Genomic DNA, 17,668 nt, shown 5'->3' with positions numbered 1-17,668 from the left:
TCAGTTGGGCGTGCTGTTTTTTTAAGCAGGCAAGGCACTTCTGCAAAATATTATTTTTCCCCATGTTCTTTTTAGAACATGGCAAGTAATTTAGGGATATTAAAAAAAAAAACACCTGCGTTTGGCACAGGCATCAATCTTATCCCAACAAGGAGGATGCCCTCCTCCGAATTAAACAGCCCTGCCTTACAATAGCAACAGGAGTCCTGTTTGTATTGCAGCTTTAAGCTTTCAATTTCTGAATAAAGCCTTAGTGTTGAAAATAACATATTTATTTATTTATTTTATTTATTGGATTTGTATGCTGCCCCTCTCCGGAGACTCGGAGTGGCTAACAGCAACAATAAAACAGTGTACAATAGTAATTTAATACTAAAAACGATTAAAAACCCATTAATATAAAAACCAAACATACATACATACATACCATGCATAGAATTGTAAAGGCCTAGGGGGAAAGAGGATCTCAATTCCCCCATGCCTGGCGGCAGAGCTGGGTTTTAAGCAGCTTACGAAAGGCAAGGAGGGGGGGGCAATTCTAATCTCTGGGGGGAGTTGGTTCCAGAAGGCCGGGGCCGCCACGGAGAAGGCTCTTCCCCTGGGTCCCGCCAAGCAACATTGTTTAGTTGACGGGACCCGGAGAAGATCCACTCTATGGGACCTAACTGGTCGTTGGGATTCGTGCAGCAGAAGGCGGTCCCGGAGATAATCTGGTCCGGTGCCATGAAGGGCTTTATAGGTCATAACCAACACTTTGAATTGTGATCGGAAACTGATCGGCAACCAATGCAGACTGCGGAGTGTTGGTGTAACATGGGCATATTTGGGGAAGCCCATGATTGCTCTTGCAGCTGCATTCTGCACTCATACCTAACTTCAAGCCACACTGAACTAATTGTTTAAATCTAGATAATGGATTGAACTTTGCAAGATAGGAAAAACTCTAGGCCAAAAGACTTGTGCTGATATAAGGGGCCATTTCTTGAAGTTTTAGTTTTCATTAAAAATTAAGCTCGTCTCTTATTAACAGGGAGACAGAATTATATGAGCCCACTCATCAATACATTTTCTCTCTTTTTCCAATATTTCATCCCATTATTTTAAGCATTTTCTTTCTTTTTTCCAATACTTCATCCCATTATTTTAAGCCATACAGAACGTAGGCTATGATTTGCAACTTAACAATTTTTAAAAAAAAAATAAATCCGGCTGCCAATGTTTAGGTTTTTAGGGACCTTGAAACTTTCAACAATCCCCAGAGGAAACTTTAAAACATTTCCATCTGCCAGTTAAGAGATGTGCTTTCTCACACAAACCTCCTCGCTAAGGAGGGAGCCAAGTCACGCCGAATCCAAGAACAACATTTCCCTATCGTGAGTGAGATAAATGCAACCAAGGACCCACAACCTTGATTGTGACATACACATTTCTCAAAGCCTGGAAACCTTTGGGAAATTCATTTAACAATAAAAGCAGGGTCACTCTTCTTTAAAAAAGAAAACCCGTAGAAGATACCACCTCACCCAGTGATGGAGAAAAACAACTTTAGAAAAAGGTTTCTAAACAGAGAAGGGAACGCCCCGAGTCTACGGAGAGGGGCGGCATACAAATCCAATCAATCAATCAATCAATCAATCAATCAATAAACAAATAAATAAATAAATGCTAAAATTGGCTGGTTTTTCCTCTGTCATTGGGATTCTAAACATTAAAGGCAGCTTAATGGCAGCAACAACATTTTGGGACAGGAAGTGTGGCTAGGATTCACTGTACATTAGTACAGTACACTGTACATTAGTGCACATAAATACACAGTCTTCTGTTCTAACTTCTTTCCCAGCTATCAGAATCTTGTTTTGCACATACTTGGTTTACCACATCGTCCTACCTCCCACCCTAGAGGTGAGGTGAAATCAGCCTCTTGGGCCCTCAAGGCATCTTCCTTTGAGGTGCAGTTGAGGTCTAGCACCTTATCTATGTAATACTGAAACTCTCTTTCCTGTTTATCCTAAACTGGATAAAGGGCAAAACCTTTTGAAACAAGGTACTCTTAATTTACAGAATTCACCCCCTACCCCCAAAATCCAGCCGCTGGGGGAATCTGGAACCCATGACACATTTGTAGCAATTAAAGTTTGGCTAATTTTATAAAATATTTTAGGACATAAACGTTTTCAACCGAACCATTCAATCACGAATCCCAGCAACCGATTAGGTCCCACAGAGTTGGCCTTCTCTGGGTCCCATCCACTAAACAATGCCGTTTGACGGGGCCCAGGGGAAGAGCCTTCTCTGTGGCGGCCCCGACCCTCTGGAACAAACTCCCCCCAGAGATTAGAACTGCCCGCACTTTCCTCGCCTTTCGTAAACTCCTTAAAACCCACCTCTGCCATCGGGCATGGGGGAATTGAAACATCTCCCCCGGGCCTATACAATTTATGTATGGTATGTTTGTGTGTATGTTTGCTTTTAATAATGGGGTTTTTACTGTTTCTCTTAAATTATTAGATTTGTTATATATTGTTTATTATTGCTGTGAGCCGCCCCGAGTCTACGGAGAGGGGCGGCATACAAATCTAATAAATAAATAAATAAATTTAAGACATAATACTAAGTGTCATAAAGCATTTCCTTTGCTGATGTTTGACAGGTGCTAATTTCGAAGCACAGACATCACTGAATGTACTTTGGCTGTCTCAATGAAAGCAGCACATTAGGAGTTCTCTCATTGTTGAAGGCACTCAGGAATCTGGTAAGGAAATCTTTCTGGAAGGATAACCTAAGAAGCTCCGGGTTGTCTAGTCTTACCTATCACTATTTATTTTTAGAACTGCAATTTCATCTAAAGCTGTGGCAGTAATCCCGGTAAGTACTTGCAGGCTAACTCACTGCTCACTCGGGAATTCGATTCTGAAAAGCTCAAGTTTGACTCAGCCTTCCATCCTTCCGAGGTGGGTAAAATGAGGAGCCAAATTGTTAAGGGCAAGACGCTGACATTTGTAAACCGCTTAGAGAGGGCTGTGAAGCACTATGAAATGGCACATAAAGTCTAAGGGCTATTGCTAAAGGAAAAATAAAACGAACCTCAAATAATGTTACCTTCTGCATGTCACGCTGAGATTGCCAGCCAACAGAGACTTTCCTTAGTTAAAGTGTTGCTGTGTTTCTTTATTTGCTCTGATCACCCCCCCTCTTACATCACTCCCACAATCCTTATCTTTCTCTGTTTCCTATATATATATATCCGCTTGCTTATGTGAGCGAGCACATTCTAATCTAACCTTCTTGTGTGCTTGTAGCCATGTTTTTGTTAGAAGCTGCTTGATAAAGCGCAGATGGCTCAATGAACTTTTTCTGTTTATAAAATAAAGTTTGTTTTCACTATGGTTCCTGCCTGCTGAAGTCCTGCTTTAAAATCCATCCCCAACACTGCAAACACAGCTAAAACAAATAAAGTTACCTTAGCAGTTACCTGTGCTACTTCGGTTCATTTCAACTGTCAGTGGATAGAATCCAAACAACAGTTTCCACAGTGCAAGATACTCTCCCATACTGATTTAAACATGTATCATGGGGATTATCCGAGAGGCAAGTAAGGGGAGGAAATAGATGATGTAAATACAAGCAAGAAGGCAGGGACTTGTTGCGTTCTAAGGGATTATTATGCCTTCTTAAGGTGATAAGGATGCCAACGGACATGTAAACTTAATGGGGAATTCCAACTATAGCACCATTATATTATTAATTCATTTATGATAATTCGGAACCACAGGTGAACTACGGGAATTGCTCTGAGTATTGTTCAAGGAAATGCAGAAAGGCTGCAATTTCAAACTCAAGTTAAAGACAGAAACACATCTCAGTTATTTCATATCCCCCCCCCCCCAGAGAAACTCTTTTTATCGTTTTTGCCTTCTTTCATTTCCTGCCCCTTCCCCATACTTCTTCAGTCAATATCCATGTTTCGATCCTTTTGGGGGTCGAAAGACCGTTTCACAGGGGTCGCCTAAGACCATGGGAAAAGACAATTTTTCCATGGTGTTAGGAACTAAAGTTTTTTATTCTGGCACCTTGGAACATATTTTTACCATTTATTATTATTATTATTTATTATTTTATTTATTCGATTTTTATGCCGCCCTTCTCCTTAGACTCAGGGCGGCTTACAAAATGTTAGCAATAGCACTTTTTAACAGAGCTAGCATATTGCCCCCACAATCCGGGTCCTGATTTTACCCACCTGGGAAGGATGGAAGGCTGAGTCAACCTTGAGCCGGTGATGAGATTTGAACCGCTGACCTTCAGATCTAAAGTCAGCTTCAGTGGCCTGCAGTACAGCACTCTACCTGCTGCGCCACCCCGGCTCTATCCAACCAATCAGGCATTTACAGTGGGTGTGTCCCTCTTATCTTCCTGCCAATCAGCTTAAAGCTCTGTTGGGAGAATTGGCGCTAGGCTTATGGTTGGGGGCCACCACAAGACGAGGAATTGTATTAAGGGGTCGCGGCATTAGAAAGGTTGAGAACCACTACCTCTACATCTTTCTAGAAACCGAAGGATGGTCCATACTCACGAAATTGCAACGTTGCTGCCGTCTATGACAACGTATTTCAAGTGGGGTCTCCCGGGCTCATTTTTCAGTTCCAGCTTGTACGGTGTTTTCAACGCCTCTAGAAACCGCTGAACCCCGGTGACCGAAGGATCTACATGATGGGGGTGAAGTCCTTCCGTTTTATTTTCTGGATAAGAACTTCTTAACAGCAGAGGAGGGGTGGGATCTGCAAAGTACTTTGGTTTTTGGGAAGGGATCTGCTGGGTTCCGAGTTGCATGGGATTGCGGTTTTCCTGTTGGTCATACGCTGCGGGTGATTGGGTAGAACATCCCCGAAGGACCAGCGTATCTTTCTGAATGGGTGGGTGTGAGCTGTCCCAGCCACCCCTGGCTACCAAGATCGGATCTTTGGCTTTCTTATCTTTGGTTGCCGTGGGAGCATTACTACAGGCGTTCAGGAAACCATCGCTTTCCACCTGGCTCGCCTTGCTACCCTGTTCTGAACAACTTGATTGTATTTTACTGGGCTCTTTACTCCATGGGTTTTTGTGACCCAAAAGAACACTCTGATTTCCAGAGTCCGATCCACGGATTTGGTCTTTGTGGGCTGCTTGAGAAACAGAGACACTTGCGTTTGGGGATGGCTTTGATTGACAGCCTAGATCTGGGTGGACCCCGATGCCAGAACTGCCTTTATCCTTCTTCGCTTGTGTTTCAGCATTCTGCGAAATAGCTCGGGCCTTCTCTTCCCCTTCCGTAACCATCTTGCTCTTCTTCTCAATTTCTTCCAGGAGGACCAGGGGCTCAGCCAACTGTCCATGCTCACCAATCACTGTTTCTACAATTTCCTTGGAGTAGCCCATGCTTTTGAAAAAATTGACCAGGATCTTGTATTCCATCTCCTCGCTTACTTCGTCGTCGTTTCTTGTATCGAGTAACTCCTCTGAATCCGAGACCAAATCTATCAGCACTATGTCCTCTTGTCTTTTGCAGGGCAACGGCTTAGATTCTTGGTTGTTTTCGAACGAAAACTGTTTCTTTGGAAGCCTCTCGTCGCCATCCGAGGACCTTCGCTTACACGACTGCCTTTCCTTGAAGACAGAGGCCTCCAGGGAAGTTAGGCCATTTATGGGCCGGAAATGCCCTTCGGGTGACTCGGGAAAAACTGTGTCCATTTGCTTGGCTAATTCAGAGACCGGTGTACCTGCGTTGTTCCTTGCCTCCTCCTGACCCGCTTTGACATCGCTACTTACAATAGGTAGTTTCTGCATCAGAGGTGGGAATTTTAACGTCCCATCGGAAGGGCCAGGGTCTGCAATTCTGCCTTCCGTTTCGCCGCCTTCGTGCTGCGCGAGACTCAGCAGCTCTTTCTTCAGCGAGCTTGGCAGGATCAACAGGTCCATGGTGTATTTATCTGCGTGAGCTTCGACGAGCTGTTTGAACTGTCTCTTCACTTCCGATTCCTTGACTCCTTGATCGTTGAGGTTGCTTTTGAAGAGGTTCACAAACTGCTGGATGTGGCTCCTGGCCATGACCACAGGCTCTGTCCGGCCTTTAATACCGAGCGTCCCAATCTCCACTACGGCAATATCGGCAGAGGTGCCCTGTATAAGGCAATTCAGGAAGAGGCTTTGTGCGCCTACAAAAATACAGTGCATGTCTTTGGGATAATATTCCCTCTCTTCCAATTCGGGTTCACAGATTCCTTTAATATATTCCTACAAAAAGGAGAGGGGGGGGGAGGGAAGGGGACAGAGAAAGCATAAATTAGGGCAATTGGTTTAATAAATTTAATAAATTCAAAGTGTTGGTTATGACCTATAAAGCCCTTCATGGCACCGGACCAGATTACCCCAGGGACCGCCTTCTGCTGCACGAATCGCAGCGACCAGTTAGGTCCCACAGAGTGGGTCTTCTCTGGGTCCCGTCAACTAAACAATGTCGCTTGGCAGGACCCAGAGGAAGAGCCTTCTCTGTGGCGGCCCCAGCCCTATGGAACCAACTCCCCCCAGAGATTAGAATTGCCCACACCCTCCTTGCCTTTCGAAATCTGCTTAAAACCTACCTCTGTCGCTAGGCATGGGGGAATTGAGATACTCTTTCCCCCTAGGCCGTTACAATTTTATGCATGGTATGTCTGTATGTATGATTGCTTTTTATATAATGGGTTTTTAACTGTTTTTAGTATTGGATTTTGTTATATACTGTTTTATTGCTGTTGTTAGCCGCCCCGAGTCTGCGGAGATGGACGGCATACAAATCCAATAAATCCAATAAATAAATAAATAACTAAATAAATAAATAAATAAACAAACAAACAAAAAATAAATAAATAAAGGCAATTGGTTCAGCTTCTGAAATTTGTGCCTGATTAAAGCTACGACTCTAAATTCTGTCAACAGGATGACTTATTGTTTTTATTGTTCTTCCTCCTGGACTAACACCCTTCTTTTTTTTTTTTACAAAATGGATGGGGGAGAAAGAGAAGAATAATCCTTAAATTAGGCCATTGCAGGGTGGATTGGATTTAAAGCAAGTTGATTTAAATCATATTTTTTTAAAAAGCAACAGTCATCTGTCCTGTAGCGGCTCCTTCTCTGCCCTGCTGTTGACTCACCGACAGTCTCAATATTTCAGAATATACAGCCTCATGCTAGATAACCAAGCTCAATTTCATACTGAGTAAACTACATTATTAATGTATTTATATAGACAACTCTTCTCTGGATAGAATTTTTACCCCAAAAGCATTTTATTAAAATAAAATTAAAAAAAATATTTTTATCCACCCTGGGCAGTTGTCAACTGTGAACCTCTGGGAGAAATCTAAGGAAAGACACTTTTGCCCAATTAATTAATCAGATCTTGTATGAAAGACTTTTATAGCACCACGAAGTATAATTTGCCCCTTTGTCTTGTTTGTGTTGCTCTGTGCTAACCTCGTGCTTCAATTCTTCACAACATAAAAAAAGCTTTCTGGATCTAATTACTTAACATTTATAATCAAGCGCTGAGAAAAATAGGAAAAACATAGGATCATAATAACTGAATTGTGTCCCAAGAGATCTTTTTATAGTAGCTGCAAATACATGAAGGCAAACAACTCATTCAGGAGAATGCCAGAAAAAATAATTAGCCAAGTCTTCGTTTTTCAGAAGGGCTAGATCAGAGGGGGGACCAACAGACATCATGAGAACATACATGGATTATCTGTAGCTTCCTGCTGTCAATTGATTCGCCACAAGGTTGTGCTTTGCTAAACCAAAAAGGTCTGCAGAGGAATATTGCAGAAAAGTAGATGACCGGAGACAAACCGGAGACCACCTACTGTGGTCGGGCAGTAGGAAAAGCAAGTAGGATGCTTGGCTGCATAGCTAGAGGTATAACAAACAGGAAGAGGGAGATTGTGATCCCCTTACATAGAGCGCTGGTGAGACCACATTTGGAATACTGTGTCCAGTTCTGGAGACCTCACCTACAAAAAGATATTGACAAAATTGAACGGGTCCAAAGACGGGCTACAAGAATGGTGGAAGGTCTTAAGCAAAGTATCAGGAAAGACTTCATGAACTCAATCTGTATAGTCTGGAGGACAGAAGGAAAAGGGGGGACATGATCGAAACATTTAAATATGTTAAAGGGTTAAATAAGGTCCAGGAGGGAAGTGTTTTTAATAGGAAAGTGAACACAAGAACAAGGGGACACAATCTGAAGTTAGTTGGGGGAAAGATCAAAAGCAATGTGAGGAAATATTATTTCACTGAAAGAGTAGTAGATCCTTGGAACAAACTTCCAGCAGACGTGGTTGGTAAATCCACAGTAACTGAATTTAAACATGCCTGGGATAAACATAGATCCATCCTAAGATAAAATACAGGAAATAGTATACGGGCAGACTAGATGGACCATGAGGTCTTTTTCTGCCGTCAGTCTTCTATGTTTCTTCGGGATATGTATTGGTTTAAAAATCTGTGTTAATCCCATTTATTGTTTATGGCAGTGATTTTCAACCTTTTTTGAACCGCGGCACATTTTTTACATTTACAAAACCATGGGGCACATTGAGTGGGAGGTGTAGGGGGGGGGCTAAAAAAAGTTTGGACAAAAAAATTATCTCTCTCCCTACCTCCCTTTCGCTCTATTTCTCTCTCCCTCTTTCTCTCCCTTCCTCTTTTTTTCTCTCTCCATCCCTCTTTCTTTCTCTCTTCCTTCTTTCCTCTTTTTTGCTCTCTTTCTCTCTCCCTCCCTACTTCCCTCTATGTCTTTCTCTCTCCCACCTTCCCTCCTCTCTTTCTTTCTCTCTTGTTCTCTTTCTCTCTTGCTTTCTCTCTCTTGTTTTCTTTCTCTCTCTCTTGCTCTTTCTTTCTCTCTTTCTCTTTCTTTCTCTTGTTTTCTTTCTCTCTCTGAGCTTCGCGGCACACCTGACCCTGTCTCGCGGCACACTGGTTGAAAAACACTGGTTTATGGAACCTCTCTTAACAAGTCTGCATTCAGGACATGGGGAAAACCAATTCACCAGTCACCAATGAAAGTGCCTCATCAGCTCATTAAGTTTCACTTCAAGATAATCTTTCTATTTTTAGAATTCCTGGAATGATGAATTTCATGAGAAATGAATGACTTAACTAAGGCATTTCCATTCAGAAATATCACTTGGATATGGGTCATTCTTTGTCAAGTGGGCCAGGTGAAATTGAAGCTTTACTTGAAAAGAAGCCATCACAAAAGCAACATGTATATGATAGGAAAAATGTGCTCTTTCTAATGAAGGGGATTGTAGGGGATGGAACAGAGCTCTCTGTTTTCTCACCTTCAACCATCTTCATTTTTGTTTCATTAGAAAGAGCACATATTTCCTATCATATATGTTGTTTCTGTGATGGTTTCTTTTCAAATAAGGCTTCAAAAATCAATCAAGTGGGCACCTGGTCCACTTGACAAAGAATGACCCGTATAATTTCATTTGCATTACCCAACAGAATTATCTACAATACCCTTCTCTACTATAATATTGCATTTATTTCCCTTCTTGAAAACTTTCAGTGATGGAGCACGCACAACTTCTGGAGGCAAGTTTCTCCATTGATTAATTGTTCTGTCAGGAAATTTATCCTTAGTTCTAGGTTGCTTTTCCCCTTGATTAGTTTCCATCCAATACTTCCTGTTCTGCCGTGCTTTGGAAAATAGGCTAACCTCCTCTTCTTTGTGGTAGCCTCTCAAATATTGGAACATTTTCACTGACCTAGACATATCCAATTCCTGCAGCCCTTATTTGTACGTGTTAGTTTTCAATCCCCTAATTATCTCTGAAACATCCCTTTACAAAAGAGGCTGCTCACTTATAATTCCAGGTTTTTTTCACCTTTAAGCACAATTGTAACCAGGGGGAAATCTCTTAGCCGTCCAAAAAACCCATTGCGGCAACTCTAAATCAGGCGTTTGGTTCCCTCTTGCTTGGGAAACATTGCCCAATCCTAGCCCAAGCCAACATTCCAAAAATATCTGATTTTTACTCTTGTACTATCCAAACCATTTCCTTTGAATCATAGAAACATAGAAGACTGACGGCAGAAAAAGACCTCATGATCCATCTAGTCTGCCCTTATACTATTTTCTGTATTTTATCTTAGGATGGATATATGTTTATCCCAGGCATGTTTAAATTCAGTTACTGTGGATTTACCAACCACGTCTGCTGGAAGCTTGTTCCAAGGATCTACTACTCTTTCAGTAAAATAATATTTTCTCACGTTGCTTTTGATCTTTCCCCCAACTAACTTCAGATTGTGTCCCCTTGTTCTTGTGTTCACTTTCCTATTAAAAACACTTCCCTCCTGGGCCTTATTTAACCCTTTAACCTATTTAAATGTTTCGATCATGTCCCCCCTTTTCCTTCTGTCCTCCAGACTATACAGATTGAGTTCATTAAGTCTTTCCTGATACGTTTTATGCTTAAGACCTTCCACCATTCTTGTAGCCCGTCTTTGGACCCGTTCAATTTTGTCAATATCTTTTTGTAGGTGAGGTCTCCAGAACTGAACACAGTATTCCAAATGTGGTCCCACCAGCACTCTATATAGCGGGATCATAATCTCCCTCTTCCTGCTTGTTATACCTCTAGCTATGCAGCCAAGCATCCTACTTGCTTTCCCTACCGCAAAGAATATCTTGAGCAAAGAATATCTTGAGTTTTCACATAACCCAAAAATCTGATTCCGCTAATAGTAGTTTCTGCCTATGACCCACACACTCATCCTATACCATTTTAATGCAGCTGATCGTATTCCAGATTTTACTAGTAAAAGAATATGGAGGTAGAGGAAATGTAAAGGAAAATGTCTTCGGTGTACAAACAGCAGAAGCAGCTATAGTGGCCTTCAGATTCTGAAAAACGGACCATTCTACTGGCTTTGGAAGTAGCCACAGTTCTTACATCTCTTTCAAGCCTAGATTATATTTTATGTTTACTGCTAAAGCAATATGTATTGCAACATTCCGGTTTTACCCCGGAAATACAAAAGAGTTCCGAGTTAAAATTGTGTAAGCTCAACTGCTTTCGCAGTTGGGCAACTGACTGATATCAAAAGTCCAAAGTTTCTAATTTGTATGCTTATTCCTTTTTTCAAAGAGCTATTCAGGAGGAAAGGTGAACAGTGGTGAAGATCCAATTTGGCTAAGGAACGTCTGTTTTTTATTGCCAATCACAAACCATTCGTGACACTATCCTCCGAGATGAATGTCCAGAAATTTTAACTAATTCGAAATATGGGATGACCTGGGTAAATGATTAGAACACAGTGATGTTAAAACATTGTGTACAGATTCTCAGTTTATTTCTAATTGCAATACCAATTTTCAGGGGGAAAGCCACAAAAGACCTAAACGAATACAGTGATACTTCGTCTTACAAACGCCTCATCATACAAACTTTTTGAGATATAAACCCGGGGTTTCAGATTTTTTTGCCTCTTCTTACAAACTATTTTCATCTTACAAACCCACCGCCGCCGCTGGGATGCCCCGCCTCCGGACTTCCATTGCGAGCGAAGCACCCATTTTTGCGCTGCTGGGATTCCCCTTAGGCTCCCTTCCATGGGAAACCCCACCTCCGGACTTCTGTGTTTTTGTGATACTGCAGGGGAATCCCAGCAGGGAATCCAGCAACGCAAAAACGGGCGCTTCGCTGGCAACGGAAGTCCAGAGGTGGGGTTTCCCAGCGAGGGGAGCCTCAGCGAAATCACAGCATCACAAAAACACAGAGGTCTGGAGGTGGGGTTTCGAGGATTTTGATGTTTTTGTGATGCTGCGATTTCACTGATGCTCCCTTCGCTGGGAAACCCCATCTCCAGACTTCTGTTGCCAGCGAAGCGCTCGGTTTTGCGATGCTGGGATTCCTCTGCTGGGATTCCACTGCAGCATCACAAAAACACAGAAGTCTGGAGGTGGGGTTTCCCATGGAGGGGAGCCTCAGGGGAATGCCAGCAGCGCAAAAACAGGCGCTTCGGCTGGCAAAAGGGGTGAATTTTGGGCTTTGCACGCATTAATCGCTTTTCCATTGATTCCTATGGGAAACATTGTTTCATCTTACAAACTTTTCACCTTAAGAACCTCGTCCGGGAACCAATTAAGTTTGTAAGACAAGGTATCACTGTATCTGGAATAAATCTACCTTTGAATGTTAGATTGATGACAGCTGGTGGAAAGCCCATTCCTTTAAAATTCTATTTATAAAAGGTGATATTGTGCGACTTTGATCTGAACAAATCTCTTGCTCAAACTGCTGCTGATCCAATGAATTGGGAAAAGCAAAACAGGAGCTGTCCAACAAACCACCTCTTTATACAGCCTATTTTTGGATTCTTGGAAGGTTAAAAGAATGGGGCAGAAATCCTAGTTATGAAAGCCCTCTCCGCTACGCTACAATAATCATGGAACGTGCAGAACAGCCCAAATTGGCTATATAACTTTTCCTCCACCTAATGTGTGAAAGACAAGCTTTTCAAGTTCAAGCTCCAAAGTGCTTTTGTTTTGGAAGGTGTGAATGAAATCACTTTGGTTTTGAACTCAAACCCAGCAAGCATTCGAAAAAGCACAGACCCTTTCACATAGAACCGTGACAGCGGACCTATAGCACGCGTGCCAAAGGTGGCACATGTGTCACACTTGCCAGCGGAGCCACATCTGTGGGCACGCGATGCATTGCCCTATCTCAGCTCCAGTGCGCGTTTCTAACGTCCCCAGATTTCAGGTTTCCCTGAAGCCTCTGGAGGGCAAAAAATGGCACAAAGGGCAAACTGGAAGTCCATTTTTGCAAACGTCCGCTTTGTCCATTGGGTCGTTTTTTGCATTCTAGATGCTTCGGGAAAGCCTCAGGGTGAAAAATTACCCAATGGAGGGGTGGAATGCATGGAGGTGTGCGCATGCGCAGTGTGGCAAGCATGGGGCAGGTTGTGTACTGTCATTCCCATTTTTGGCACACAAGGAGAAAAAGGTTTGCCATCATTGAGAGAGAGGGTTTCTGCTCTGAATGAAAGATATCGCTATTCAGAAAAGCATGTGCGCCTAGACATATTATTACTAATTCTGCTCATCACCTCCTTTCCTGTTTCACACATTATAGCGACAATATTAGAGAGGAACACATTCTGGTGCCAAGATCTTTACACATATTTTTCCTCCCTCTTTTTGCCAGCGTGAGAGGAATTCCTCCAAATCGAATGAACCTGCGGATGCTTTATAATTATACATTCAACCCCTCAGGCAACAATATGAGCCAGGGGACCAAAAGACCTACATAAAATGCTAACCTTTGTCCTCACTCTTGACTTTTAAGAGGCACGGTGTGTGAGAGAGCAAAGTCTGGGCCATCTGAATGGAAGTTTCAGTTCCTGGATGAGTTGAGACTTCTGCAGCCCTTTAGTTCCCAAATGCTTAAGCCCACAGGCAAATGAGGCACTCGCTAATTGTAAAGTCATGATTATAAAGCACATGCTAAGAATTCTTCTTTTCTTCAGGCTAAGGATTTCAAAATGCTTCTGTACATAACTGGCAGGGTTCTGATCCTACTATTGGAAATTCAGCCATTACAATTTACCACTTAGCCTCAGAAAGAGGCAGAACAAAACAATATTTTTATGTCTGTAACTTTCTCCCCTTTCCATCTCAGAAATGCACATTTTCCTGCAAAGCATCTCAAGTCTTTGTTCACCAGTTGCCAGCTCAAGTCTTTTGGCCCCATACTCTTATTAAATCTCCTACTTGCTCCACAATCTATTATTAATAATAACTATTAATGCGGGCATTCCAAAAACAGAAACTCCTATCACAAATTCTAAATAAAAGACAGGATATGCTCTTTGTTATATTAACATAAATACCCAGGAAATAATGGTCCACACTGAGGTCAATTTCACTGTCAATTTCACTGTTTGGGTAGGAGAATACTGTTTTGTGGTGATTTTATAAGGCTCCATTAGAGAAGGTCTGCATTCTTTCCACTAAAGCCATGGTTATTTCAAGCCACAGTGGAATCTTAAATTACAAATATTAATTAAGACTTAGCCAGAGCAGGAGAAAGAAGAGGTGGTCAGGCATGGGAAGAAAGGTAAAGGAAGAACTACTGTTCAGAAATTTTAGATAAATACCCTCAAGGCTAATCCGGAGTAATTTTTCCCCAATGACATCTACGGTGGATAAATTAAAGTGAGCATTTACAGTAAATGAATAGAAGTCTCTTTCATTTGAAAAACATCTTTCCAGATTTATTTTCATCTGGACAAAGCTAGCATGGATGAGATAAGCTGTCAACTAGGTCACTGGTTATCTCTCGATTGTTTATGCCTCCTCTCTCTTCCATCTGTTTCCCAGCTGTCCCACAATCTCTTGCAAGGGATGTAAAATAAAATAGTCTGCTAATATCCAAATTCTACAGACACCATACTATGCAGGAGGGGGAAAAAAAGCAATTATCTAAGTTCAATGCCTGACATCTTAAATATGAAGTACAGTATCCCTAATATTTGATTCAGAACTTGGGGAACTACTACTGGTTTGCGTAGACACCCCTAGGCTAAATGGACTTAATTCTTCCTGCCTGCTCAGAACTATCTTTCCCATGGCAAAAAACAGACAAGACACGGGACCTCTCTGCTTAGCCCTCTTAATAAAACATGGGAATTCTTCCCCCCGCCCCCCCAAAAAAAGAATAAACACAGTTGCTAACAGCATCACAACAAGGTGTGCCTGCTTTTTTGTTCAGTGTTTTTCTGCTGTGAAAGCTCTGCTCCACTTTTGGTTCTGTGTCCAATGGAGAGGTCAGGCTGGTGAAGAGTTAGAGGGAGATTTTTTTTTTTTGGAAAGCAGGAAGAATACAGCTCCTCAGAGACTGTACTTCTTTCAGCCAATGATGAAAGCCAAATGGCGTTGAGTCCCTTGGAATCCAAGGGAGCCAAACTGATGTTCCGTCTTGGGAAAAGGACCTCCATCTCACAATTATTTAGTTGTTGATCTGCCACAAGCCTAAGTCTTTCAGATAAGAGATTGTAACTCATTTATTTCCTCTCATGTCGTGAGGCAGAGGCATACATGTGAAATTTGAGGATGTACACAAATATGAGATCTTAGTCGTTCCTGCACATAATCGTGGAGGTAGATTACATCCCTCAAGACTAGCATTCAACTGGGTCAGTCTCTGAGCTTGGTTATTTTTCACTTTCTTTATTGCAGATGTTTCACTACCCAGTTATGTAACATCATCAGTGCTAGAAAGGACTGGGGGTTTGCTCTCTGTTTATATACAAGTGTCAATAGAAGGGGATAATTGTAGCTCAGGGTTGAACAATTAGATCTTTGAACCTCTCTGAGCTTGGTTGTTTTCTTGCAGATATTTCATGACTCAACAAGAGAGTCCAGTTTGCTCTCTGTTTATCTACAAGTAGTTTGCCCTGTCAATATTGGTAGAGTGTTGTTTTCTTCCTAGTGGTTCCTGATTAGGCTGTTGTTTAGTGTTTGTCTGACTTTGTGGTTCCTTGATTGGAGAATTGTTTTCTGCTTAACTGATCTCCCAACCAGACAGTACCAACAACCCCACAGTTTAACCCTAAGCCACAAAAATCCTCTTCTAACAAAACCTGTGTTTGCTGAGGCCCTCAATAGATCAATAGGTTGGGACAATGACAGGGTAGGGGAAGATATGATGTTCCAAGAGGTGCCAAGGCAGAAAAGGCTCTTCCAGAGTCCTATCAAACAAAGCTCCTTAGCAGGCAGGGTCCTGTTGGGATGGGGAGACGGAACTGGGGAAAGGCAGTGCCTCAAATCATTCTAAAGGCAATTTTCAAAAGCAACTGGACTTTCTTGATTTATTTGAAAGTATTTCAAAGTATAATTCTTCTGTTCCCCACTATTCAGTCAGAGCCAAAGAAGTTTCTTAGATGAAAAGTGAGACAGTTTTTCATCTGGACAAAGCTGGCATTCATTGATGAGATTAGCGGCCAGCTGGCTCCCCGGTTATCTCTCAATTGTTTATGCCTCCTCTCTCTTCTGTCTCCCAGCCTCCCCACAATCTCTACCTTATCCAAAAGGTGTAAAATACAGTATCCACTTAATATCCAAGTCCTAGCAAGAGGCAACTGGACTTTTATTTTTCCTTTGAAGATGTTTTGTCAAAGAAAGATGAAAAAAGATGACCTTTGGGACAACCAATGACTGAGAATCTCTATAGACGTTTAAAGACTCAGAACCTAGAGAACCTCAGGTAGTCCTCAACTTAGAACCATAACTGAGCCCCAAATTTCTGTTGCTAAGTGAGAACATTAGCTGTGGGTTTTGTCCCATTGTACAACCTTTCTTGCCACAGTTATTAAGCAAAGTACGGCAGCTGTTAAATTAGGAACATGTTAAGGGAACTTGGCTTTGCTTGTTCTCAAGGCATCATGTGACCTCAAGATACTACAACCTGTCATAAATACGTGCCAACTTACCATGCATCCTGATTCTGATTACATGCAGGTGGCTAGATTTGTCGCAAACATGTGACTAAACTACAAAAGCGATTTTACACAACTAATGAAGCAAAACCCTTCTGCATTACTATTTTTTTTGTATTTTAGTATTTAATAACTATCTTTATGCCTCTATGGAAACTATATTATAGTATACTTACTCAATGACAGACTGGATGCCAAATGATGATTTTAATATGGATTCTTATCTGTTGTTATTTCATCTAGATAATGGATATTGGTTGAGTGTATTTATTTGTTCTGGTTTCTGGTCTTTTGACTGTAACAAACTTGATTTGACTATGTGACTGTGGGTATGCTGCAACAGTGACAAGTGTGACAAATGGTCAGCCAGATTGACTCAGCCTTCCAAGATGGGTAAAATGAGGACACAGATTCTTGGGGGAGAAGAGGCTGGCACTATAAACCACTTAGAGAGGGTTGTGAGAACACTGTGAAGTGGTATATAAGTGTAAGCACTAGTGCTATTCCTTCCTTCTCTTTCCTCTCCTCCCTCACTCCCTTCATAGTATAATGGTTAGAATGCAGTATGGCAGGCTCTGCCCAGTGCCAGAAGTTCGATCCTGACCGGCTCATGTTTTACTCAGCCTTGCATTGTTCCGAGGGGGGTAAACTGAGGACCCAGATTGTTGGGGGAAATATGCTGACACTGTAAACCGCTTAGAGAGGGCTGTAAAAGCATTATGAAGTGGTATATAATGAAGAAAGGAATAGCAATAGCACTTACGACTTATATAAGTCTAAGTGTTTTTGCTATTCCTTCCTTCCTTGTTGGTACAATGGTTAATATCCAGTATTGCAGGCTCTGCCCATTGCCAGCAGTCTGATCCTGACCGGCTCCAGATTGACTCAACATTCTGTCCTTCCAAGGTGGGTCAAATGAGGACTCAGATTGTTGAGGGACAATAGGCTGACACTGTAAACTGCTTAGAGAAGGCCGTAAAAGCATTATGAAGTGGTATATAAGGAAGGAAGGAATAGTGATAGCACTTAAAGACTTATATAAGCAGTGATATTGCTCTTTCTTCCTTCCTGGTATAATGGTTAGTACCCAGTATTGCAGGTTCTGCCCACTGCCAGCAGTTTGATCCTGACC

The 17,668-nt window shown here is 42.0% G+C and overlaps 1 protein-coding gene across 1 annotated transcript in view; it reads right to left on the bottom strand.

The window, feature by feature from the left end:
- N4BP1 (NEDD4 binding protein 1) overlaps positions 1-17,668 on the bottom strand; it is a 39,040-nt gene that overhangs the window by 20,436 nt on the left and 936 nt on the right. The window contains 1 exon segment of the mRNA XM_070760248.1: positions 4,574-6,270. Coding sequence (XP_070616349.1) covers positions 4,574-6,270 — 1,697 coding nt within the window.

This window comes from Erythrolamprus reginae, chromosome 9, assembly GCF_031021105.1.
Source record: "Erythrolamprus reginae isolate rEryReg1 chromosome 9, rEryReg1.hap1, whole genome shotgun sequence".
In the NCBI taxonomy this organism is placed as follows: Eukaryota; Metazoa; Chordata; class Lepidosauria; order Squamata; family Dipsadidae; genus Erythrolamprus; species Erythrolamprus reginae.
Note: the sequence above shows the minus strand (reverse complement) of the source record. Positions and strands in the feature narration are given on the sequence as shown.